Source organism: Peromyscus eremicus, chromosome 6 (genome assembly GCF_949786415.1).
Source record: "Peromyscus eremicus chromosome 6, PerEre_H2_v1, whole genome shotgun sequence".
NCBI lineage: Eukaryota > Metazoa > Chordata > Mammalia > Rodentia > Cricetidae > Peromyscus > Peromyscus eremicus.
The window spans coordinates 125690538-125712151 of NC_081421.1; the positions used below are offsets into that span (position 1 = coordinate 125690538).

The 21614-nt window shown below is 40.5% G+C and overlaps 1 protein-coding gene across 1 annotated transcript in view; it reads right to left on the minus strand.

Annotated features, from left to right (window-relative positions):
- Tnni3k (TNNI3 interacting kinase) overlaps positions 1-21614 on the minus strand; it is a 265004-nt gene that overhangs the window by 134673 nt on the left and 108717 nt on the right. Inside the window, exons 12-17 of the mRNA XM_059266495.1 lie at positions 17663-17749; positions 17087-17143; positions 16117-16209; positions 15970-16027; positions 15673-15867; positions 14865-14969 (exon numbers count right to left, since the gene is read on the minus strand). Of these exons, the coding sequence (XP_059122478.1) occupies positions 14865-14969; positions 15673-15867; positions 15970-16027; positions 16117-16209; positions 17087-17143; positions 17663-17749 (595 nt within the window). The remainder of the gene's footprint in view (positions 1-14864; positions 14970-15672; positions 15868-15969; positions 16028-16116; positions 16210-17086; positions 17144-17662; positions 17750-21614) is intronic.

Consider the following 21614-nt stretch of genomic DNA (forward strand, 5'->3'; position numbering starts at 1 on the left):
AGGCTACAATTGGTTTGACTATATCCCAATACCAGAACAGTCACCTAGCAACTATAAAGCAGATGGATGTGAAGACGGTTGTTCTTTCAGAAGTAAAATGGAGTAACTGTACTGTATGGGTTTTAGTTACAATTAGTATGGAATATTTAAGGCATGCAGATAAGGGCTGAGAGGCACTTTCTAAGTGATAATGTTGGCTGTGAGACGTGCCAGCCATGCACTGGGAACTTCTAGTTCAGTTGTGTAGGTGGTTTCTTGTCTTTACAATTACAGAGGACACTGTTTTTGTCTTCATTGTATTCAAGTTCTCCATTGTTTTCAGCACAGTGAGGAGCTCTTGATTAATTAAAGCATGACTTTCTTAACTCCCTAGACCCTGTTTCCCTGTGCTTCTCCATACTGCTTTTCAGGGCTTGTTGGTCTCTGATGGTGCTGACTTCTATCTTAGGTCTTCTCTCATGATTGACTATCTCCTTCACTCCACAGATTATAAAACTGTCTCTTTGTTGAGACTCTCAGACATGAGATAATCCCCTGTGCTTAAAATTTGCATTAAACAGCCTTCTTGAGGCCTCTTCTCAAATATCAGGAGCTTCAAGTTCAAAATAGCTGTAAAAAAAGCACCCCCAGGCTTCTTTCAAAAATGTTTTCCTAACTAACATCACACAGATGCTGTCTTCATCTGTTGAGCTCTTATCTTCCCAGAATCATCTACATGCATCCACCAGCAACCTGATAGAGTCTACATGGAAGTCATTGCCAAATCTGTTGACTTCTCTGTCTACACTGCTACCATCTTAGACCAGTCCTGGCTCATGTCTCATGTGTAATGGCACTAGAGACTCCATATTTGGCTGTATTAATCTGTTTTCAATAATACTTCAGCATGTTCCTTGTTAAAATCATCAGTCTTCTAAGACTGCAACTCCCCATTGAAACAAGACCTGTTTTGCATTCCCAGTGTTTGCAAAGGTAACAGAGGAGCTGGCACACAGTGTATTCTGAGCAAATACACAAGCAAACGTATTTCTCTGCATCCTGGGGTTCCTTGGGAGCTATGCAAAAAAATTTTTTGTTATTGTTTTGGTTTCTTTGTTCGTTTTGAGACAAGTCACTGAACTCACCAAGTAGGCTAGCATGGCTGACCAGTGAGTCTCATGGATCTACTTTTCTAACTCTCCAGATATGTGATTACAAGTATGTGTAGCCACACTCATCTTTTTTACCTGGGTTCTAGGGATTGAACTCAGGTCCTCAGGTGTTCATGGCCAGCACTTTATCCACTGGGCCATCTTCTTCCAACCCTCATTGTGTTTATTTTATAGATAATTTCCCTCTGTGAACTAATTTTGAATTGTCCCATCATACTTCCTGTCCCTGTTCACAGTCTTGATGCTAAACACATTATCAGACATCTACCTGAGTGTGTGACATGAGTCATTGATGGCCTTTGAGAAAGCTTTTGGTTCTCCAATTATCTATGTTCACCATTAGCTGGAATTTGTTTTAATATCCAAAGTTAGATTATTTATCAAATGACTCTTCCTCTTCCTTAAGGTTATGAATAGGTCAAATATGTTTTGTTCATGACTGGAACAGTTCTAATTCCTATAACTTTGCATATCACCTTTCAGAGAGTTTGCATTCTGTATTCTTCATTAGACAATTAATCTTTTACTCATGTTAGAAGGAGGAACTCCATCTATTTAAAGGCTGTAATTTGATGAATTTAAGCAGATATATAATCTTGTGAAACTATTAAAATTATGGTCTCAAGACAGATGGTACCATTTCCAGCCCAGAAATATTCCTTGACCCTCTAGCAACTCATCCAGTTCTCAGCCTTCAGTCCCAGCAAACCATTAATCTTGTCTACTATAGGTTAATCAGCAGCTTCTCAAGCAGCATTGAGGCTGTTACTGTGTGTGCAGCATAGTGTCTGAGTGCTTGCTTATCATATGCTATCTAGGGTTGATTCTCCAAAACTATAATACACGTACATGCACAAATATATGCACATGTGTGTATGTGTATGTATATGAGCATATACATGTGCATATGTATATCTGTGTAAGTGTACACATGTGTATATGTATCTGTATATATATATATGTATGTATGTGTATATGCATTATGTATCTTATTCTAGGCAATTTTTATTTCACATGTCTAAAGTAACATTTAGTTAGAGAATAGTGGCCACACTTGAATCTATAATTTAGATAATTCTGGTCAATTTGTAAGAGTGAAGAGTGACTGAGAAAATGAATACTTTTATCTGTGCTTAGAAGGCATCATACATGTGTGTTGTTGAAACCACAGGAATATTTTATAAGGAAACAAAAATGCTTCTTGAAGAGTCACTTCTTAGTAAAAAAAAATTAAAACTTTTCCATTAAAGACATTCAATAATCTCTTTGCTCAAGAAATCAAGCATCACCATAAGACACATTCTGAATTGATTAATTTAGATGTAAAAACATAACAAGTGGGGGAAGCATTGCTACTGTTTCTGCAGGTTCACACGAACCTGATTTGGGTTCCCACACTCTTTTCACAGGAATATTTAAATAATTTGACTGTGACAAGCCAAACTGTTTTGAGACCTCATTGAAAGTCAAATGAAAACATTAATCATATGCAAAAATATTCCAGTCAGGCATAGGAATGCTGCAGGTTAGAAATAAGTATGTTGCCTATGAGAAGAAAAATCAATTGACTTAGAAAAAGTAAGTGTTGGCTCAAGTCTACATGGTCAGCATTGACTGGAAATCACTAGGGTTTCAGGGTCTTGTTTTTGGCTTATGAATTAACAGATAGCCTTGAGCCATGTCCACACTATACAATAAGTTTGTTTGACTAACTTTCACCTGAGAAAATTGGAAAATCAGATCAGTGGAACTACTAATCACTTTTCCTTTGTTTCTCACTGTTGGGTGTTTGTTTTATTCAACTTTTTTTATACGGGGGGGGGGGTAGTTTAGTGACTAATAGGTATATAGTTATCCTTAACACAAAATATCTAGGCTAAGTGATTTATACAATACCAATAGTAATTAAGCAAATGAATGACTTTCATATCATGAAATACCACATTTATATTGAGTGAGAATTGCTTTCTCATGATTGTTCTGAATTCTGCAAAGTGAGGCCCATGTGGCTCGAGGCACACTGTTGAGTACATCGTATTGTTATTCTGCCATGGTTGTTCTGGTTAACTGGGACTAGATATCAATCTACACCTGTGTTTTGGACTGTATAACTGTACAACATGGGTAACAAACTTAGCCCGTCACAAGCTTTATTGCCTTAGTCATTCTGCAGATCTCCTTAAGCCTTTCATCCATTTCCTGTTTAAAAGCACCCTCAAAGTTATGAACACTTAACTAGATAGCACATGAGAAACACTGAATTTGACAGTTGGGGCACAGCCACATTAGTGGATATTGCTCTATGACCCTTGATTTTATAATTAATTCCTTTACTGCATTTGACAGTATTAATTGAACGCCTACTAAGGTACTCAGGATAGAACAGTATAATATACACAGTGCCTGCCCTAACAGAGAACCTCCTGTCCAGTAGGGAATACACTGGTGTCCAGAGTGATTTTAACTGGGGTGTGTTAACCCAAGATTCGCATCAGCATGAGGGATATGCATTGCTGGGGTGGGATTCCTAGAGGAGGCACTAGGAGTAGAATCAGTCAGGAACAAACAGCCCAGGGTAAGATCTATGCCAGGTGGGTTTTCAGATAGATGCTAGAGATGTAGCCAAGCAAAAAAGACAAAAATTGAAGCCACAAGGAAATTCTTAGTTTATCTCCCTGCTGCTCCAGAGCTGAAGAAGTTTGGTAATTAACAGCTCATTAGCTTCATATTTAGGATACAAAAGGAACTTTGTCAGGGTTAATAAGAGTTCAGTGGGAAATGTTTGCCCACAAGGCCACCCACATCCAACAGGAAGATCAGTGTATCTTTCTTATTCTTTGTGTGAAATGAGAAAAAAGAAATTAAAGAAAGTGGAAGAATTAGAAGATGTCTGTGATCATTAGCTTCCTTCAAAAGCCCTGTTGAGTCAGAAGGCCTCCGGAGGACAAGCCTTCCTGAGACTGCACACAGTAGAAGTCTATTAAAATGTGCTCCAATCTCAAAGGAAGAGGTCTCCCAAGAACCCTGACCCTTTGCTCTGAATGGACTAATGAAAGCCAGCTACTACTCTAAGAATTCAGACATAGGGTTTCCTTCCTCATTGTAGAGAAGGCCAACTTCATCAGAGTCCTGGCTGTTTCATCCATAGCACTGGGTGCCTTTCACCAACTTCTGTAGGGTTTCAAAGCCCTTATATGAGGAGGGTCTAGTGACTGAAAGTACAGTTCTTCATGGAAAAGCATTAAATGTAATTGATACGAAGACTGCCACTGCAGTATTCAAGAGCTGTGAGCACTCTGTGAGACTGCCCTGATCTTCTCCCCAGCTGCTACAGGTAACAATAAACCTTTTAGAAAAGGAGTATGATGTCCCTGAACTGTCTGGTCACCTCAAAACCTTCCACCTTCAGCATGAAGGTGACCCCAGGTGTTCTGCAAATAACCAGCCATACTGAGAGACTCTCCACCTGCTTGCAATGAACAGAACTTAAATGGACAGACATTCCCTGTGTCAGGTGGAATGGAGGAACCTTGCCTGTGTAAAACACCTCCTAGGCTGTCTGGCTGATTCGATCTGCTGTGATTGTGCAGAGCTGCTGTGTTGTAGGTATAGCCACACTATCTGGAGCTAGCACACATGCCTGAACAGATATGCATTGCCCATTCCTTTGTGTAACTCATGACTGTAAGGAAAAATGCATTCAGGAAGATTGAAGCAGAAATCTAGCTTCTATTAACTAGAGGCTAGGATGTCTTAACATCCAAGGCTGATGGCAGAGACTTCCCCCTTTGGCTGTAAGTGGCTGAATTGCTGTTTCCACCAATGTCTTAAAAATATCTTGATTTATGACTTTACCTTGTTACTATAAAAATGCCATGAATCTGTTATCACCTCAGAAATCAGAAATTGGGAGCTTTAAATCTGTATTTCTAGGCCATGGCCACTCATATTTTGGTTCTACAACCAACTGTCTCATCCTTTTAAGATGAATGCTTTTTGATTTGACGATTAAAAGCAAACTTCTTTCGTGGAAACTTTCTCTAATGTATTTATGACCTGACTCTACCACTCACCACAAGGGTATTTCCATAAACAGGGATACACATAGCCTACACTGTTTCTGTTTTGCTCATGAAGAACTTGAATCAGAGAGAAAAAAAAAAAAGTCAAGTGAGTCATGTGATGCAACAAGGATGAACCATTGGGAGAAGAGACATAGCTAGTCACGTGATGTAAAAATGCTGAACCAATGGGAGGAGTGCAAAGCTAGTCATGTGATGTAACAAGGCTGAACCAATGGAAGGAGTGCAAAGCTAGTTGTCTCTCAGGATCAGGCTGTGCCTGGGGGCCGGGAATTCTTCTTTCCCGTCACTATTAAATGAAGGCAGAATAGCCTTCTTCACATTAATTTGGATGTTCACTGAACTGTAATGCTGAGTGAGCTGGTTGGCCCCTGGGAAGGAAAGCTGTATATCAATGCTGATGCCCCACACAGTCTCCACAAAAACACAGCTTAGTCTTGTTCACTTCCAGAATGTACTTGTGATGACTCTTCTTCACCATGAAGTTTGTCACCCAGCTGCTGAGTAAGGAAAAGGTAGGCATCACCATTGTGTGAATGAGCTCGGTGGAGAGTCACTGAGGAGGACCCTGGACACATATAACTCAAATTCTGCCCCAGCTATGAGTCTATGTAATTGGACTGTCAATGTAATCCACGCTGGAAAGCTCAACTGCAGGTCTCTATGGAGGAAGGAATGTGATCTGGGCCCTTTTTCCATTCTTCACAGAAAAGATCCATATGCAGTCCACACGTTCCCCACAGCCTTATAGAGAGAGTTATCTGTCTACAGTATGATAAGCAAAACCATAGGCATACAATCAGAAAGGAGACAGACAACCAGAAACACACTCAACCCTGAAGAATATTAAGTAGTACCAAAGAGAGGGCTCAGTGGGTTCATGTACCTGCCACCAAGGCTATCGACCTGAGTGTCATCCCAGGGTACACATTGTGGAAAGAGAACTGACTCCTGAAACTTGTACTCTGATATCTACACATGCATTGCATTATGTGCACCCCTCTCACACAAAATTAAAGTGTAATTTAAAAAACCTTATTAAATAATAAAATATTCTTTTCAGAAAAATGATAATAATTGCTAATATATTCTTACACTTAAATCCAAGAAATCTTATAATTGTTACCTGAAAGGTATGTTAAGGAAAGTTTCATTGACACAGGTTAGAGAAGATTCCACAAGGTGAGCTTATTTACACATTCACTGACTGGTGTCTGTCTGTCTTACTGTGTCAAATTCATGCTATGCTAGCTACTGGAAATGTGATCAGTAGGAAAGAATTATCCCGTTATCAAGCAAAATGCCTGCTTTTAACTATTAATTCTGACTCTGGGTCCTTTCACACATTGTGCTGAGACTTTAGCATCTTCAGAATCCAACATTAATGCATTTCAGTGTGTGGAGGTTGAGAATGATGAAGTGGGAAAGGCAGAGATGCCAGAGGCAGCGTTAATATCATTACTGAAAGGTTAGCTGCTTGGGAAATCGACAAGGCACCAAGGAGGCGTCCACCGAGTCTCCTACGAAACAAGAGCAGAGAGAAATGAGGCCAGACAGAGAGAAGCTTTTGTTGACATTTTCAAAAGCCTTTGTACAGGCTGGGTCTCTGGAGAATGGAAGACAGCCAAATAGGGAGTTGGCAACAGTAAAAAACTGCAGGTCAGTGAGCTCAGCAGCAGCCTCGGGGAAGCACGCCAGAGAGAGGCACCCTTTCCACTCCACACTCGCTCTTCCGTGAAGGAAGGAGAGGAGGTTCCAAGAAGGGAAAGCACCTTACCCCCTGGCCTGGAGGTCCTTGGGGTGTGGCTGTGTTGTGTTAAGGAAAAGGAGCAAAACAACTCACTTAGAAAAACAACCCTGAAAATTTCTGTCCAACACAACGTGGATTTTTTGCATCACAGAATTCCTGCTCAGAACGTTCTGTGCTCTATGAAAGCACAATAATCTCACATGTGGCTTAAAACCTACCTTCGAGTGTGGGAGTGAGACTCTAAGTGGGATAGATGTACCAAGGTTCTGATGTCACTTACCCAAGAGATCCACCGGGGCAGGTCTGACAACACCACACCAGTGGGACAACGGATGGACGCTGACGTCAATATGACCCCTCAGATTTAAAGGAGTTTAGTGTTGAAGGGAAGCTACTTAATGAGGTGTTGCATAAGAGAACTATTTTTAGAACCAGTGAGCACAGTCAAAATTAAATGAATCATTCTAATGGGGGCAGGTAAGAGAGGAAGGAATTTAAGTGGCCCTCAGAGGACATTTCAGCTATTTCTGTGGATGCACAGAGAGCTAACTATTCAGGCCTTGTGGCATTATGACAGTGCAGTAGGGAAATTGGGAATCAGGTTGCAAAGCTGTTCGTAGTTGTGGAAGCTTAAGCCGATGCAATATGCTGAGGGTACTTGTGACATAATCGGCCTCCGGTACTGGGCATTGAGGACTGTGGTGTGGCTGGGGCATTCACATAAAGTCAGAATGAGGCAGGTGGAGAACTTCCATTTAGATAATGGGTAGGGACTGCAGAGTCAGAGGAAAATCATGGCTTCTTCTGCAAGTTTTGAGAGCTGAGGACAAATCCATAGGTTTCCAAAGTCCGAAGTGTGTGTTGGAGTGGAGGCCAGACATTGAAATACGAGTGAGTTCACACAGAAGAGAGACTTGTACAGAATGGCTGAGGTACCCTTCTGCTGTGTGTGACACAGTGAGGCTCTCTGAATGCTGAAGTCGTAGCCTGTGATTAAACTTTCTCTCTTAAAGATGAAGAGTGTGCATATACTTTGTCTAACGTGGGCTACATGGATGCATGACTGAGTCTTTTAGATTGAACAATGCAACTCATGCTCTGGCACTTAGCCAGTCACATGCTTTGCTACTTGGACCATGTTCTGACCCAGGAACATCTATCCCCACTTTCCCAAAGGCATTTTTATGTTTCAAACCTAACTAATATTTGAATTAGAAGATGAATGGGTAAAGAAAGTATTTTACCTATATGCAATGGAATTTTGTTCAGTCATTAAGACAAATGATATCATGACATTTGCAGGAAAATGCAAAACCACAGTTGTTAAGCACTGGAATCATCATAGCAAACAGGACTATATATGTTTACTGTTAATTGATATATAACACATATGTGTACACATACATGGGTCTTTTTGCATATGAATCCATTGCATATTGAGCATCCCCAAACCAGAAATCTGAAATCCCAAATACTCCAAAATCACTACGCGTTGGACCCAGTGACTCTCACAGAAGCTGGTTTGGGCATGTTTGTGCTTGGGTTTCCAAGCAAAGACTCCTAAACTCCCTGCTATGGCTCCAAACTCTGGAACACCAGAAGCCTGAAACATTTCTGTTCTATGCATAGATATATTCAGTCATCATCAAATTCTGCATTCTTCTGTGGTCTGTGACCCTGAATATATCCATGAATTATGTCTGATATGGAAACATTTCCTCTGTTTTGGCTGCTTGTCAAGAATATACATTCTTTGGAAATTTCTACTGTCACACAGGGACTGTACCTCAGCATCCATAGTATAGGCTATGAACCTTTAGAAACTGATGATTCTTGGAACTTACTCTCTGGCACATGTACCAAGGACTTACACATCTCTGACTTCTGCATTAATCCTTGGTAGGATGAACAAATAACCATTTTATTTAGCATAATAATTTTCAAAGCCCCATATCACAGTGCTTGTGTGATCATGGAAATAAGTCATTGGTCTTGTTCAAATCTGCACAGCCTCAAGTGTGGTGATATTTTATTTATGCTCTAATAAATAAAGCTTACTTGGAGATCAGAGGAAAAATCTAGCCACTATATCAAACATAGAAGTCAGGCAATGGTAACACATGCCTTTAATCCTAGCATTCGGGAGGCAGAGATTCATCCCGATCTCTGTGAGTTCAAGGCCACACTGGGAAAAGAGCCAGGCATGGTGGTACACACCTTTATTTCCAGCACTAGTTAATCATAAAGATCTGGAGGTCTGTACAGACAGACAGGAGGTGACAGAGCTGGGCAGAAAGAGGAAGTGATGTAGCTGGGTGGAGAGAACAAGTGAGAGGGCAGGGACAGAAAGGATACAGGTATGGGTATGTAGGAAGTGGCTGTCTCTTGGGCTGAGGATTTTTGAGTGGTGAGAACATGGCTGGCTTCTTTCTGCTTCTCTGATCTCCCAGTTGCCACCCCTGGCTCTGTTTTTTTTTTTAATTTTTTTTATTAATAAGACTGTTTAGCAATTCGTCTTACACTCGAGCTCAACCTGAGGCATTCAGAATCAGCCCTTCTATGATTGAAATCTCCAAGTCTGTCTTAAAGTATGGGACCCCATATGATACTCATAAGTTTGGGATATATTCCTTTATGTTCTAAACTCTGCTAGAAAAGTCCTAGTGTCTATCATTCTCACACACAACCATAGCATAGCAGAAGCTCTTGATAATCTCAAACATTCAAGAAACATTTGATAATCAGTTCAAAAGTAGAAAGGATTAGAAAAAAGAAAACACTGTTTGGAAAATCTCAAAGACCTTCTTGTGGTGACGGATTTAAATTAGACATCTATGAAGCCAGAGCTGTCCGCAGCTTCGTAAGTGTCCACGGGTCCTGTGGACTTCAGACACCTGCGGCTGAACCATTTCTTTGGTCTGTATTTGGGCATTAGAGTTCTCCAGGCAGTATTGCCCACACATGCTAATATCCTGTGTCACTACAAACTGTAATGGACAGTCACCAGACTCCATCCCTGCAAACAGGGGCCATGCCTGATGGATAACTAGAAAAACAATAAATTACTTTGTTTGACTGTTGAGTTTTTTAATTGCAGTTTTGTATTTTGTATTCAATTGAAAGGCAAATGCACATGTCAAGTTAAAAACAACTATTAAATTTTCTCCTTTTTTTCTTTGTTATTTCCTAAAATCTTCACAAACTTATTTAAATGTCATCTTCAAAATTAAAATCCATTTAGCCCTTACTAGGCTTGTCTTTTTAAATGACCTGTCACTCATCACCAAAAAGTTTTCTGTTTTTAAATTATCTGTAATTTTTCCTTTATATTTACTGGAATAAGATGGTTCTCAAAATGCCAGCAGAGTCCTCAGAATTACACTGAAGACAATTTAGTTTTACTTTCTGAAAAGAAATATTTGTTAAACGTGATGTGGAGGTTTCTGTTTTGTTTCATTTTGTTTCAGCTGAGACAGGGTCTCAATATGCAGCCAAAGCTGGCCTCAAACTATACAGCCCAGACCTCTTAACACAATCCAACAGCTACCTCCTAGGGCCTGAGATTACAGGTATTCACCACCATATCCAACCTAGTGGAGTGCTTTTATAATCCCCTTCCTATATAAGGGAATAAATGAGGTAATAAGAACAAGATGCATATCTGTGTAGTATACACACACACACACACACACACACACACACATACACACACACACACAAATACATATACATATATTCATATGGCCACTGTGAAGCAGGTACCACTGTTCAGTTCCTATGGTACTGTAAAAGGATAAAGTAGACTTATCTGGAGAGAAGACCACCCATTTAATCCACATCTGTTTGCAATGATGTCACCATTTTCTAACAGTTTAGAAATATGCTTGTCCAAGAGAACAGACAAGCACAAAGTTTTAAAGCCCTTAGCTGTAGCTGTGACCTTAAGAACCAACTTTGTGAAATGAATATGTAAATTGGGTTAAGGTTTAAGTTGACCCCTAAGAAATCAGAGCACTCCTGAATAAAACTGTGAATAGTTTAAAAATATTTAAACTCTATGGACCGCTCATAGAGGACTGCATCTTTACTGTCAGTTTACTAAAGCAATCCCCAGAGATATACCCACAGGCCAAAGAACGTAGACAATCCTCATTGAGTGTCTCCTCAGCTGATTTTAAGTGATGTCATTTGGTAATAAAAGTCAATCATGACAAATACCATCACTACCAACTGTTCTCTCTCTGTCTTCTGAAACGACTCTGTGTTCCATTACCATGTAGAGTGAGGCTTGTTCTAAGAAGGCGACTCTAGATTGGTCTCTTTCCTCAGCTCATTGTCTGTACAATGGAGATAAACAACACCACAGACTCCATGAGAGCACGGCCACCTTGTAAGCATAACTCTCCTGTGCACTGCAGGTGTTAAACACATGGCAGCTCACCCCTCCCTCATTCTTGTGTTTACTGAAAAAATAACTTTTACTTATCCCTTGAACCTTCTCTTTAGTATATATCGAAGACTGAAATTAATGTTAAGGATATAATAAAAAGCCACAGAGAGATCTTTCTTGCCAAGAGAAAAGTAGTTTTCTATTTTCTTTTGCTGAACTAACAACCTCCATCCTCAATATAGAAGTTTCCCCTTTCTGCAGGTTGGTCAGCCATCTCCTACAGCCACTTCCTTTATAATTATGAAAGCCATCGAGTGAGTCCTCAAGACTCTATTGGGAAATAGGCATAATTGTATAAATTAAGCCCCTCCACTTTTTAAGAAACTTTTTTTTTTATTACTACAGTGGCATCCCTAATGCCTCAAGAATTTATCTAAGTATACATTGATTGAGCAATCTCCACATATGAATACAAGGCTTTGATCTTAGCAGGTCAGAGGAGAGAGCAGCCTCTCTGAACCTAAAGCCATCTGATGTATGGAGCAGTTAGGGAGATAAAACCATAAGCAATCAACAATCACATCAATTCAAAGGCAAACTGGCATCTGAGCGCCTCTGCCTGTTCTAGGGAGACTTTTGAATACTGAGGAATTGAAAATTGTGTATCCTTAGAAAAGATCCAGGCAGGCTTGTTTTTCCCGCATTGCATCCTAAGCAAGCTTTTTACTACACTGTGATCTTTTACATGCTTGGATTCTCTTGAAAGCTGCTTTCAAATCATTTCAATCCTCAGTCATGTCCTATTCAAAGTGGAGACTTAGTTGTTTCCTTAGTATATGTCTTATTGTATATATAAATAAATTGTAGTAAGCCCCCATGGTGTATGAAGCATGTGACTTTGAGTCATGTACAGTGTCGTATCTACATAAATATAAAAAATGAAAGTTTTATTGTTGTTGGTTGACGATGGGTAGAAAAGAGTTTGCAAAAATAGATACAAGAGTTAGGTCCCTATGCATGTTTCATAAAATTTGAAGTTTTGGAAAATTTAAGCTCTATGGTTAGATTATAGTCAGGAAAAATAAGGCAAAATAAGCTTGGTTTTGTTATCTAATAAATGTTTTATTTTCATATCTAATCAATATTTATATTTTCGGTCCTGCTGAATAACTGATACTAACAACTTACATTTACTGACAAGGCAATAGGCTACACTTTGGGAACGAGTGCTGGAGGACGTTGGCATCCACCACTTGTGCTCTGCTTCCACACACGATGACGGGAACAGACAGTGATAACCTCCATGCCCAAAGTCCCCAGTTCACTAACTGCCAGTTCCCCATTGAAACCATTTCCCTAAATATTGTTACTAAAGCTCAAAGAACAAGTAAGTTAGAAAAGGCAAAGAAAAGAATAACCAAGTGAAGACATAATTTCTTAAAACTAAGAAACTATAAGTTCTTATACAATTTACTTCCAACATTAGAATCTACCAACTCTACTCAGATCATTTTTCTCTTTCTTGCTTTTCATGCCTATCTTTTCCTTTCATTTCACTTCCTACTACTGCTATCCTGTTTTTAATTAACTTCTTGCCTAGACTGCTCCAATAACTATCTCATCAGGTTCTTGACTGGATCCTCATGGAGAATCCACCAGATAGTTTGGTCTTTCCATAACAAAACCTCTGGTCTGTGATTGCAGCAGAAACATCCTCAGGGCTCCTTCTTGCTCGCAGAAGTGCACTGAACCAGCCTTCCTTGTCCTGCACGCACCGATTTATTTCTAGCTCAAATTTTCTCTACTTCTTTCCCAGTGTTCACACACATGCACACCTTTTTTATCTTGTACACTAAAAGGGAGTGCCTTATAGTTCCTCTACATATGTTTAACCTTTTGATCTCTATTTGATAAGTCTCTCCCTACCCTTGGGATGCTCTTTCAAATTTGTTCATCCCTAGGGAATGAGTGATATGTTACTTCATCCGTGGAGCTATCTCTAAACTCCTCTGAACTGATTAACATTCTTTCTTGAATTTTATAGAAAATTTCACTGCTTATATTTTATAGAGCTTGATGTTAAATATATTTAACTTGCTTAAAATATATTTGGATAAGTATTTTTTTTTTATCTCTGTTATGATGTGAAATCTCCTGGGAAGTTTGAGAGTAGGATGTGTGTAAGTTTCATTTTTCACATGGAAATGCACCAAATGTAACTGGCTGTAAGCACAGCCCATGCCCATGTAGTTGTTGATCAAGTGATTAAATAAAGTAATTTCTTAATATTTAAAAGTTTTAAATGATATCCATGATTTATACGACTCTTATTCACAGTCAAGAAGTGGGAGTTATTGGTATGGAACAGACCAGTGACTGTCTACTTGTCTGTACAGCAGACTGGGGGTCCCACTGACGTGGCTGTGGGTCTGACTCCTCAGCAGTGGGAAATGGGTAAGTGAAGGAAGTTTTCCACTTCAACATTCAGCCTTCAGTCAAAACTGCTCTATTTTGTATAATGGCCACGGTTTGTACCAAGACTTTATTCAGAGAAAGTTTTCACTGTTTAAGTAAAGCATAGAAACCTCTTGGGGTCCCAGCTCTGTGCAGAACTTTGATTATATATTTGTTTCAGGCTCAATTCAACATGAAAGCATTTTGCATGAAAACTAGGTAACTATCCTGCTGTGGTTTGGCTGAATTTACTAGCACAGAAATACCAAAATGGCAGCACCAAGGAGCATGTCAGCTAAGATCCTCTAATCCCCAGCTTTGTATGAGACAGGGGGACATCCTTCATAGTCACCGAGGTTACTCACTGACCTAACCACTAGCGTGATAATTCCAGTCACATATTTGCCTAACAGCAGGCATTGCTGTCAGTGTGTTTAGGACATTGTGTCACAGTGTGTGCACAAGCACAAATCTCGGTGGTGTTGGTTAGACCATACATGTGGCCTGATGATACAACCAAGAGATGCAATCGATACAAGACACATGAGGCTACTGACAGCATAACATGCCGTGTTGTTTTACAATAAGTATGATAAAATTATAAAATATGGCAGAAATTATAGTGCATTAAGTACATAAATCTGCAACTTATTTTTTAATTATCATTATCAAATTCCAAGCACCGTAGATAACCACAGGTGCTGGGTTTTTGTCTGGTTGGCAGCCTAAAGTATTTTGTCATCAAGGACAGAAGATATCTTCTGTGAGGCACAGTTATCCTTGATGGAAACATTATCATGTCCCATGTCTTATGCACAGTGCCATCTTTCTGAACATTTCATAGATTCAGATAGTCCCTGAGAAAGCAGTTACACAGCTTTATATTTCTGTGACACAATGGCAGTGACCTATTCCCTTTCGGAGAGTATGCAGAAAACTCTAACCTAAGATAAATCTAAAACATGTCTTTACCATGTCATGTTGGGCTCCTTGTTAGCTAAAGAGTTATAAGTTCATCATTGAGGAAAGCCAAATACCTGTTCAGGTCTCGGTGGATGATTGGCTGGGTCAAGCTGTGCAGGTACTCCATACCCTTGGCAACGTCTACAGCAATAATTAATTTAGACTGAAGGTCAAGAATTCTAGAATAGAAAATAGATTGAATGGAGATGAATTGGTTGAAGCCAACACTCATCGTGTCTTGTGAAAGAAAACAGCCCATGATTGTTATTCTCTGTAACTTTATCTAATTTTGTATTCATTGAAGATGGAGCTAAAAATTCAGCCTGGCCAACGGCTTACACAGTTGGGAACTGTCATTTCAGATATTTGTTTAAAAATATGGTACTTGATTTTCTAATTTATTTGTGTCGTACAAAAATTCATGATAATAACACACAAAATGGGATGTTCTGGAGCCACTGAGGGAAGCCACTTCCTAGTTACTATCAGTAGAGATCTAGAACGTGAACTCAGGTGAGACATGGACAAGAGCATTCTTTTTTAAGGCTTTCTCTTGTCAGTACTGTGACCCTGGATGGTTATTTTATTCTGAGCTTCCATACATCCACTTTGTTGGTATGTCAAGGTCGGGCTATTTATAAACTTCCATTAGCAACTTAAATTCCTTGAATCTATCACCTTTGACTTCCTGTTGAGAAATTACTTGATTTCATTTCTTGAAATATAATAATTATTCATAAATCATCAGCTATGTTTAAAATGCCACACATGTTAACACTCAGAGCTGTCAGAAGGCCAAAGATCACTGATCAGAAAGCCCAGGCACTATGGCAAAGATGATTCTTGTGCTGGGTTCAAGGCAAGTGTGGACAGAGCCAATACCTCTTCTGTTCGTGAAGGAGGGAGAACAGAGAGCCTCCTGATATGTACTGCGTGACAATGGCAAACTGGCTGGGGTCCTCCAGGCAGGCTCCCACAAACTGAACCACACAAGGGTGGTTGAGCTGGCAGAGGATGGACACCTCTCGGCAAAACATATCCACATCTGACTTAGAGCAGTAGGTGTTGGCTCGGTATCTAGGAGAAGAGCGGAGAAACGTTCTTGTCAACAGCAGCTGTCAGGAGGCTGCCCTGCCCGTCCCGCCCCACGAGGCAGACTTCCCTCATCTGCTTGCTTACCGTTTGATCGCCACTATTTTATTCCTGCATCGCCCTTTATAGACTTTCCCAAAAGAACCTACGATTATTTAAGAGAAGTTGGTAAATGTTGGCTACAGTGAGTCAGAGATTGTTACACTGTAGCAGAGCTCTGGTTTCTTAGCTTACCTGAGCCGATAATCTCGTGGAACTCAATTTCAGAGAGCTGGAGATGGAAACGGGAGGGCAATCCAGCCCTCAGGAGGAGAACATCAGCTTTCTCTGCGAACAGTAATTGCCTTTTTACTTGGGGGATGTGCACACGTGGATGTGAATACACAATGGGCTTGCTCGGCAACAGGTGCTTCTCCACAACTGCTTCCTCCCAACTGCACCAGCTCACTTGGAGATGCTAAGAACTAAGCATGCATGCTCCCAGGGCCTGTATCACCAGAACCACCTTCTTCTGTCTCAGGCAATCTCTGTGATCAAGGCTGAGCTTATTGCTCATCTGATCTTCCGTTAGCAGGGCTGGAGACACAGCCACTCTCCAGTATGGCTTGCTTCACAGCCTGAGAAACCCAGTCAATCCCTTCAACCTACATCAATAAGGAAGTCAAGTATCTATTATTGATAAACTGGGCCTTTAGGGGATACTCATTAAATGGCAGGGAATAAGCACAGGAATCAATCTGAGGAAATACCCCACACCAAAAAGGACTTTTAAAAGTAAAAATTCCAAGTGGTTAAATATTAATTTGTCATGGAATTGTGTTTTGTACTTTCCTGGTTTAGTGATGGTAATTTCAACATTCTGCATGCTTTGAAAAAAGTACCTGAGTGTCCCTTATTTGAGATATTTAAAAAATAATAATTTAATAATCTGAATATTTTCTAAAGCAAATATATTTTCAGTTCTTCTAAAATATTAATATTTGTAATTAATATTTTGTTCAAAATATAAATATATAAATAGTACTTTACAACTGTTGACTAAAGAGCATAAAGACCAGGCTAATTATGGGAAGAGTGGACTGCAGCCAGTATTGCTTAGACTAGTGAAGTTGTCATCACTCACAACAAAACAAAACACGTGCTTGTCACATTTAAGCAATAATCACCCTCAGCAACAAAACAACAACCACCCATTGGTAAGTACCTTTTGTCATGCTTTTGATCTTCCCCAGGGGGGATGGAACAGACACATAGGAACCGTCTAGAATCAAATTACACAGAGGAGTTGAAGGCAGCATCATTTCTTTGTCCATAAAGTTCAGCATGACAAAATTGCAGCAGAAAATGAAGCCAAGGTGAGCTAGCTTAAGGTCTGAATCTCCTTCTGGATAGGAAGCTGCACTATGCACACTTGTCTACATCTGCATAAAAGGCTTCTAATTCTGTTTCAGAAGACTCCAGCAGATGTGATTTGTATCTCTTTTCTCCTCTTAGTAAATTATTGACGTGTAAAATGACTGTTCGCGGCTTTCCCAGGCCTCCCCAGCCTAGTACAAGCTCCATGCCCATTCAGTCCAAGGAACGCTAAGCTTGAAGGAACTCCAGGGGATTGTGGTGATGATTCTTTGTGTAGCCTCACCTGGGTATAAACTTTCCAGAAACAAGTCTCATCACTTAGCTACATCCTCCTTCCTCAACACTCGGGGATAGTAACAGCAACACACGTTTACCTTTGGATTCAATATTGTACAGCAATGAAACACAATAGCAAAGAGGGTACCTCCTCCAGGTTGGGAATATTCATTACATGGCAGCTCATCCTGGGGTCTCTTATAGTGCTTCAGAAGTGTGACAATGGCATCATGTCCTTAATGAAGAGAAAAAGAAAGAACTTTACTTTTGTCTTGGCTTATTCAGCAACTGCCCACTCCCTCCAAAAACAAAAACAAAAACAAACAAAACTGGAGAACATTTGTAACATAGGTTACTTCTGAGGAGATAATATGTTACAATATGGATTTAATACTTCATTAATTCAAAATAACCTGCTAAGAGTCTCCTGGTAGTTTATGTGGGTAGCAGTGATACAATGGACACATGACTCTGCCTCTATTTGTAAGAGGACTACAAGCAAATAGTTATAGGAATTGTGAGATGAATGAAAACTTCAAAGTAACCATATATGAAATGGTGTAAGTGTATGTGGTTAGGATATGATTAAATGTCTGAAAGACACATAAGGTAACTGAAAAAAGGGGCACATGCTATGACTGGGCATGGCACTTGGTTGGCAATGCCAGTAACACAGCACTGACGTTTTTGTGGTGGAGACAGCATGCTGCACATAGATACCTTTGTTCCTCTTTCACAGTGAATCTGTCATTGGGAATGGCTGCTTTCCCTGGGATCTCTCTATCCATCTTCCATCCAACTGTGGCTTTGTGACATGCTCACTGGGAACAGAGGGACAATGCCACTACCACATCTATGCTTTAAGATACAGGAAGCTGTTACTCTTCCAGCTGCCAGCTGCATGCCCAGGGCTCTAAGGTGTAAGGGGTTGGACAGCTTCTCCCTCACCCTTGTTACCAGTCCTGGAATGTCACAAGGTTGAGAGACACATTTCAGTTATAAGCCACTACCTCTAGAATTCTGAACTTATTAAATGTGCCAACACTTATTCTTGCAAAAGATAAAAAATGTTAAATGCTTTTCAGAGAAAACCATTGATTTTCAATAGAACTAAACCTTGACACTATTGTATGCTTTCACTATGAAAATAATCTACTGCAGCTAATTTGTAAAAGAGGAAAATAGTCGAGCTTAAAGATCTTGCCCAGAGCCATGTGAAATGCAATCGAACCCACTGTAAAAATGGCCAACTTTAGAAACTGAAAAGCATAAATGTTTTCCTATCACATATACCTGAAAGTTAGCATTGGCTGCACACACCAGTTTACATGTAGAGTGCTCACAGTAGATCTCACTTACCAAGTTTTCCTATTAAAAGAACCCAAGGAATAGTAAAGGAAGTGCAAGAACACAGGATGGAGAAGTCAACACATTTACTAACACTGTTTCTGAAGGTAACATTCTAGATCCAGACTCCTTAAGAACACAAACAATACTGCATACAAATAATGAAATTTGTAAGCAAATCCATATATTAGCTATCTAGATGTTAACAACTAGGGTCTACTGTTTAAAATCATCTTTTGTTCTCTGTTTGTAAATAATGAGTTGAAATGGTGAGGACCAGCCCTAGTTATTATTACTTGTTTGCTTGGATTTGTGTAACAAGAATCAGAGAAACCTCAGAGCCTGAATGATGTTAGCCAAAAGGCACATTTCTACTGAAAGTCTAATAGGAAGGGATAGTATATAGCGTAAAAGTTCTGAGTTGGGAGTGAACACGACATGACCATGACCTGTTCACAACTAAAGAAGGCATATGTGAAGCAGAGCAGAAGTGGATCAGGATGGTACATCTAGGCAGGTGAGCACAGAGAAGAACAGTGGGTGAACAGGACCCCCCAGGCTATCAGAATGTGTCACACACAACATGAAGTGAGCACAGACTCCCTAGAGACTATGAGTGGAAAGCTGTGTGGTAGGACATGACTGGTGGCTTCCTTATGAGCTACTTGGTGGTGCTGATGTGAGGCCTGCACTTAGCGGACAACCTATTGCAGAGCTTACAAAGACAGGATCAGTGTAGGTCATTTTTAGAACTACTAGTTCCTATGGTTCTGTGCCTGTGGGAGGATATGCCTTACTTCATTTAAAAACAAAAAGAGACCAGCTGTAGCAGGAAGTTTTCCTGTGTCCCACAGCTGCTCAGTCCCAATTAAATACACAGAGGCTTTTACTAATTACAAAATGTTCGGTCTATGGCTCAAGCTCTTTTATCTTAAATTAATCTATTTTTATTAATCTATGTATCACCACGTGTCTTGTGGCTTTACCTGTGTTCCATTATATCTTCCTCCCTCGGCAGCCCACAGCATCTTCCCTGATTCCACCTTTCTTCTCTATGTATCTTTGTTTGGATTTCCTGCCTGGCTCTAACCTGTCTTGCCATAGGATTCTTTATTAACCAATGGTAGCAACACATATTCACAGCATACAGAAAGACCATCCCACAGCAACCAGCCTGTCAGAAAATCAAGTAGGCCACCCACAGACCCTCTCTTGTCTCTCTGTCCCCTCAGACCCAACCTGCAGTCTAGTCCCAGTCCTGCAGGCTCCCCTCCCGAACTCCCCGTGCTCACTCATCAACTGTATCCCACTCCCAACTCCAGCAGGAACATCGTGCTACACCACAAGCCACACCTGCCAGAAAACCAGGCAGGCTGCCCACAGACCTTCTGTCTCGGTTGCTCCAGCCCCAATCCCCCAGTCTCATCTGTAGCACAGCAACAGAACACCAGCTGCAGCCTTCCTTCCCTCCTGCCTACATCTCCCATGGATCTCACAGATCATCCCCACCTAACCTCCATTTCTCCACTCATCACTGTATCCCAGACCCCAACTCCAGCATGCTCCCCTTGCTAACCTAAAGGCTGCTCCTCCCAGGGCAACTAGCAGGCTGAAGGTAGACTCACACCACTCCTGCTGCTCCTGAGATCCAATCCTCCCAGTCTCATCTTCAGCTCTGTGGATAAAAACCTCCTGTGGTCTCCCTTTCTTCTCTGACCTTATCCCCAAGGGATCACAACTACCTTTTTCTCCAACCTTCCTTCTTCCAACTCACCCCAGTATCGAAGGCTCCAACACCATCAAGCACTCTCTGTGAACACACCAGTTGAACAGGTCAGGAAAACAGGCAACACACAGCTATCACACTCTCCAGAATTCAGAGGAGAAACAGAAACCAAGGAACAAGAACTCACCCAATGAAGACAAATTCAGAAACTAGCACCTAGACCTTCAATTATTCTAAACCCAGATGTGGATATGCCAGCATAAAAACACAATCAACAACAGCAAAGACAGTATGTCTTATGGTGGTATTGTGTTCCCCAAAATATTGTGTACCTTAATAAACTTATCTGGGGTCAGAGAACAGAAAAGCCACAAGATACTTAGGCTAAAAAATGCTAGCACACGCCTTTAATCCTAGCATTCCAGAGACAGAAATCCCTCTGGATCTCTGTGAGTTCAAGGCCGCATTGGAAACAGCCAGGCATGGTGACTCACGCCTTTAATCCCAGGGAGTGGTGGTAGAAAGCAGAAAGGTTTATAAGGCGTGGAGACCAGAACCTAGAAGCATTTGGCTGGTTAAGCTTTTAGGTTTTGAGCAGCACAGTTCAGCTGAGAGCCATTCAGGTATGAGGACACAGAGGCTTCCAGTCTGAGGAAAAAAGATCAGCCAAGAAGTTGGCCAGGTGAGGTTAGCTGTGGTTTGTTCTGTCTCTTTGACCATCCAGTGTTCACCCCAATAACTGGCTTCAGGTTTGATTTTATTAATAAGAACTTTTAAGATTCATGCTACAATGTCTCTACTAGAACCTAGCTAATTTTGCCACAACAGGCCCTAAATATTCCAACATAGCTGAAGCACAAGATAAATACCTTAAAGCAACATTTAAGATATGATAGAAGTCCTTAAAGAGGAAACTAATAAATAAGAAATCCAGGAAAACAAACCAGTGTAAGGAAACACATAAAATTGTTCAAGACCTGAAATTAGAAATATGATTAATAAAGAAAACTCAAACTGAGAGAATTAG